General features: G+C 37.5%; 1 protein-coding gene across 1 annotated transcript; it reads left to right on the top strand.

Moving 5' to 3' along the window:
• The first annotated feature begins 1,955 nt into the window (after positions 1-1,955).
• Positions 1,956-5,260, top strand: LOC121971938 (tryptophan aminotransferase-related protein 1-like). Its single transcript, XM_042523471.1, has 5 exons — positions 1,956-2,481; positions 2,831-3,134; positions 4,150-4,427; positions 4,507-4,808; positions 4,958-5,260. The coding sequence occupies exons 1-5, from the start codon at positions 2,147-2,149 to the stop codon at positions 5,140-5,142; spliced, it is 1,404 nt and encodes a 467-aa protein (XP_042379405.1). The 5' UTR covers positions 1,956-2,146; the 3' UTR covers positions 5,143-5,260.
• The last annotated feature ends 547 nt before the right edge of the window (positions 5,261-5,807 follow it).

Below are 5,807 nucleotides of genomic sequence, written 5' to 3'. Positions count from 1 at the left end.
AATAATATTTAATTTCATAGATAATATAGATAAAAGACGATCTCCTAACTCTTTGGACGTATAAGCTATGATTCAACGAGAACCGTAAAAAGAATATAAAGAATATATAATGAAATAGAAGACTTTTGTTACCGACGCTATAAGAATAGAAAATGAAAATGAGTAACAACTGCTATAATAAAAGTAGAAATAGAAATAAAAAACAAAGAATTAAGGGGGCTTTAGAGATGTATAAACAACTTACAAACTCTTTCTTAATATATACTAGTGTCATCGTGTAACATTGCATGTAATATAATAATATATAAATTATTTAGGTCTTTGAAAATTTGAATTGTTTAGATTTTCTAGTATCATCCTTATAAACATAATGACTACTGTAATAGGCTTCCATTTGCAAAAGATTATTTTAATTTAATATTATACTTGTCTTAGTAAAAGAAGCTAAAAAGTATATTTTTTAACATCGTCGGCCTAATATTTATAGAAGTTTTTTTTATCATAGTGCTATCAATTCTAATATACGAGACTAAAGAGAACTATATTTTTTTATATAAAACAACCAGAGAAAATTAATGATAAAAAAATTCATAATAATACGCGGTAGCTGAGTCTCAAACTTTAGATCACTAATTGTTTCGCTTGTGGAATTACTAATAAATCTTGGAATTATTTTTAGTGTAAATAAAAAAAAGGACATTAACGTAAATGCATTTTAGGTTTCACCAAAATTAGTTAGTAAAGGGGGGAGATTTTTAATAAAATAGTAAGATTTTTAAAAAATTAAATATTTTTTGAAAATAAAAATAATAATTTTGAACCGCATCTAATTGACTCGTGCATGAATCATAATTATGTTTATAATTTGATCTCACGGGTCATCCGAGATGGTAAATAGTGGTATGCTTATCACATGAGGTCGTGAGATTGAACCGTAGGACTGTCGGGACGTAAATCCCGGGATGTAAATCCCTGGATCCTGTGTAACTCACCCCCACCACCACTTACCCTTTCAATTGTCATGATTTACCTTCCTCACGATGATTTGGGATCGGATGCGATAGAAATGCTGGGGACGATCAATTTTACCTTTGTCAGATAATTATTTTTATGATGCATCTCTTTACCCCGAAGGCATGGTTGCCTAGCATGTGATAGTATTGTTACAACAGGTCTGAGTGAAATCTCGATAAATTGTGTATATCGTCCTCCCATATATTGGCTTAAGTATATATTTTTTCTATTTAACTCTCAATCAAAAACCTTTGATAACTAATCCTCTTAATAGTATGATAATAGCATCTATATGTCTAAATATAGTGACAGAACCAAGGTCGGTTAAATTGTCTGCAAGTACATAAATGACTTGTATCAAAATTATAGATTTCTTTTCTTTTTTTAAGTAGAAGTAATTTTTTCTTACAAATAGCTCATTTATGTACTAAGATAGGTTGATAGTCCACTACAAAAGACATTCTCCCTAATAAATAGATACTTTTTATCAAGCTTGAATGAAAAGAAAGAATATGGGGACAATTGTGTGGGGCTGGAGTCAATGATTTTTTGCTATAATAGGGATGAATATGAAAAGCGTTTGGAATGAGTGTAATCAATTTTTATTAGTAGGAATGATAATTTTTTTCGAATCTGATTGAAGATTTGATATTCGATCTAAATGAAGGAGGATATAAAAAAATTATCAATATCTGATTATATATATATATATATATATATATATATATTTTTTTTTAATATGGTATTAATTTTAGTATATTTTTTATTGAATAACTATAGTTGAATGGAAAGGAAAAAATTATTAATATAGAAAATATTTAATTATATGTATACATGAATGAGGATAAATATCTAATATCCAATGAATCTCGTATCTAATCCATTGTCACGCCTATTTAATTTGCTACGCTAAACCTTAATCATTTAAAGGTCGACGTTTGTAGAACAGTCTCCATTCCGAACCGTACAAGTGCTCTATAAGGGTGCAGCAAAGAGGGGAACGACGTCACGACCTTGTCCTCGCCGTCGTACCCAGTCTGCCGGCATTGCCGCGCTTCCTTCACCTCCCTCTCCGGCGGACCAGCCCCTTTCTGACGCCGCAACTGATTCCTCCGACCGACTGCGAGCTCCGATGGCCAAGACTTCCAAGAAGATGCCGAGGCGAAACAGGTCGTCGGCCCAAGGGAGTCTGGTCGGCTTTGCGAGCCTCGGCTGGGAGCTCCTCGTTTTCGGATCCTTCGCGCTGAATCTGGTAGCCATCGCTTTGTTCGCCTTGCCCTCGCTAGACAGGAGCGGAACGCCGCTAGGTCTCGACTCCGAAGGTTCCGTGGCGGAGGGTGCGCTCGTGGCGTCGCCGCATTCAGAAGGCCAGAAGGAGGAGATGGTGTCGGAGGAAGAGGAGATCAGCGTGTCTTCCACCTCCGGCTCCCTCCCCGCATCCAAGGATGCCGTTATTAACCTCGACCAGTGAGTATTCTCATCGCCGATCCTCCTCAATCAATTAGTCGAATCCGATTGCCGGTTACAAGATCAGTAATGTCGCCGATCTTTTCCTCCTCTTCCTTTCCATCTCCTAAAGTTTGATTTTTCACATCGTATTTGGAACAAGTACTTGTGTGAAACTCCTATCTGCCTTCACTTTTCCAATCATCTTCATTCTTTTTTGTTCGAAACAAATGTGATAACTAAAAGTACTCTACCTAATTCCAAAGGGGATGAAACAGCCATATATTTATATATACTTTTAAGAAGATGTAAAAATCTTGACTTTGCTTCTGGTATTTACTTTACTATCTTACTGTGGAATGATTTCCAGCGGAGACCCAACCATGTACGAATCCTTCTGGAAGGGAATGGGCAACCGAGGGGACATAACGATCGCTGGGTGGCAGGCCATTAGCTATTTCTCAGACGTCACCAACTTGTGCTGGTTCCTTGAACCAGAGTTTGATCATGAGATTCGTCGCCTCCATCGCCTCGTAGGAAATGCTATAGCTGATAACCACTTTGTGATCGTGGGCACAGGCTCAACGCAGCTCTTTCAAGCTGCCCTTTACGCTTTATCTCCTCCCGACACTCCTGAGCCACTTAGTGTTGTTTCTGCAGTTCCATACTACTCGGTGAGTTCCATTACATATAATCCATAGAACCAATTCTCAAGGTTTATGGATTTACATGAAGAATCTTTTGTTGCTGTTGTGCTTGTCTTTAATTTCTACCATCATGAGGAGGATTGAGATGGTTACTTTTCTTAGTGGGCCAAAGTCCCCATCAATTAATTCCTTGGTATTGACTAATAGATAAGCTTATTATGTAGGCATAAAGATAGTGGTCCCTAAGAAGTAGACATCTTTAATTATTGTAGCTTTGTTGAATATCTTTCTGCGTTTTACTTCCCTTCCTACAGATTTTCTATTGCCGACTGCATGTGTTGTTTAGTTCTGTAGACTAATCATACATCTGTTGCAACTTTGTTTTCAAATGGCGCCCCATGTTCTGTCTTACATCTCTTCAATAATGTAAGAGTTCAACTCTATTGGAAGTCCTACCTTTTCTCGTATAGATTGGACATTTATACTTAAATAGTTAAAGAGAACAATGCCCTGAGGTCAGTGAGTGTCCTAAGCAACATGGTCAAGCAGATGCATGTTTCATAGTTGTGGGGGGCACATGTGCTAGAAAAAGTTTTACCAAAATATTCCACTTTTTTCACTTTGAGTGGACTAGGACTAAGTGTTTTTGCAAAAGGACCGTCCATATTAGGTTTATGATACGCAACCTTACACTGGATTGTAAGAGGTTATTTTCGCGACTCGAATGTATAACCACAAGGTCACACAACAGGAACTTTACCATTGCGCCAAGGCTCTCCTTCATGTACGAAGTGTTTTTGCACCTTTTTTTTTATTAAAATTATCTTTGCAAGCCAATGAAATTAAATTTTCTATTTACAGTTGGTGCCCCAGTTATCTTCTATATTGTCACTACTCATTAAGACCTCTCTTGATCTACTGCTGTTTTAAAGCACATACTTTGAGTTGTCTTCAGTTATTTCAGTTTTCTACTAGTCTTAGTGCCCTAGATTGAAAACCCTTTTCATCTGGATAACATTGTAATTGACAATGATAATTGCAGTCATATCCAGCAGTGACAGACTACCTTCGGTCAGGGCTATATCGGTGGGCTGGTGATGCATCAGCATGCAAAGGCAATGCTTACATAGAGTTAGTATGCTCCCCTAACAATCCTGATGGTTCCATTAGAGAAGCAGTCCTGAACTCTGAGAATGGAATGACAATTTATGACTTGGCATACTATTGGCCACAATACACCCCCATAACTCGTGCTGAAGACCACGATATTATGCTATTTACTGTCTCAAAGACGACCGGCCATGCTGGAAGTCGAGTTGGGTAAACTTCTTTCCTTCACCTGCAACAAGACTTCTGACACTTGTAAAAAAAAATAAAGGTTTTAAGTAATGATTTACAGCTGGGCTCTAGTGAGAAACAAGGATGTTGCTAAGAGAATGATCAAGTTTATTGAGCTGAACAGCATTGGAGTTTCAAAGGATTCACAACTCCGGGCAGCTAAGATATTCAAGGCCATTTCAGATGGTTATGAACTTCCAAATCCAGAGAACAAGTACAAACTCTTCAATTTCGGTCGGCAACATATGTCCATGAGATGGAAGAAGTTGCGCGAAGCTGTGAAGGTCTCAGGCATCTTTAGTTTACCTGAGTTCCAGCCATCCCATTGTACGTTCGCAAGGGAGAGGACTGAAACCTATCCTGGTAATCCTCCACTCAGTCAAAAATTTTCTTTCTTCCACCATTAATCTTAACTTGTGAATTATTTATATTTATTTCCTAATCATACTGTATCATTCATTTCATATTAAGTATTGAGATTCATCTAATTTTTTGTGTTCATTGGGTGGTAGCTTTTGCCTGGCTCGAATGTGAAAAGGAGGGAGTAGAAGACTGTGAAAGCTTCTTAAGGAGTCACAAGATCCTGTCTCGGAACGGCAAGCATTTCGGTGCAGACCGTAAGTACGTGAGAATAAGCATGTTGGATCGCGATCATACATTTGATCTCTTCGTTGAACGTCTTTCTTCTCTAACCTGAGGCACCATTTGACCTCTTCGTAGGACGTCTTTCTTCCTACCAAATGACACTTTTTTTTTTTTTAAATCAATGATGTGTTTCCTAATTCCTAGCCTCATTAATTACTCCTTTTGCTGAATTATAGTATTGATTGATTAATCTTAGGCTACTGGAGATCCACAGTTGACTAAAAACAAAGATTCCCTAGATATACTGCAATCCAAGTGGTCCAATTTGTAGGATCCTAATCAAAGATTCTTTGTCACATTAACTTCCACTCCAATCATTCACAACGATCAATCATCACTTTTCCATTGTAGATAGTCATGGCATTTAGTTGTCTGTTTCAGTAATGATTAAAGACACTAGCGACAAAGGATGAGGATGTTGGGAGGTATGGGCATTAGCAATGGCTAATATGGCCAGTTGAGGACCACCCAACTTTCTGAAATCTTATCAACTTTCACTAGAAGTATAAAAGCAAAATCTTAACGCATGCGGAGCTTCAAGATTTGACAGTTGCTAGCATGTTGGCATAATCATGATGGATCGATTCTCTTTGTTCTTCTTTGCTAGAATGTGATGACCCATAGTCACTCATTTTGAGTCTCTAGCAAGTTGTAATCAAGGAGATGGAAAAAACAAGAATGCACATACATGTGAATCTTAGGGTGCGTTTGGTTTGT

The sequence above is a fragment of the Zingiber officinale genome, chromosome 4A, assembly GCF_018446385.1.
Source record: "Zingiber officinale cultivar Zhangliang chromosome 4A, Zo_v1.1, whole genome shotgun sequence".
Lineage (NCBI taxonomy): Eukaryota > Viridiplantae > Streptophyta > Magnoliopsida > Zingiberales > Zingiberaceae > Zingiber > Zingiber officinale.
The sequence above is the reverse complement of the archived record's forward strand: the minus strand, read 5'-3'. Positions and strand labels throughout refer to the sequence as shown.

What these genes read in the sequence shown, in the direction of transcription:
- LOC121971938 (XM_042523471.1), top strand. Translation starts at nt 2,147, where the DNA reads ATGGCCAAGACTTCCAAGAAGATGCCGAGGCGAAACAGGTCGTCGGCC. An exon ending in GCCGTTATTAACCTCGACCA is followed by an intron (nt 2,482 to 2,830) that starts GTGAGTATTCTC and finishes AATGATTTCCAG; the next exon opens with CGGAGACCCAACCATGTACG. An exon ending in CTGCAGTTCCATACTACTCG is followed by an intron (nt 3,135 to 4,149) that starts GTGAGTTCCATT and finishes TGATAATTGCAG; the next exon opens with TCATATCCAGCAGTGACAGA.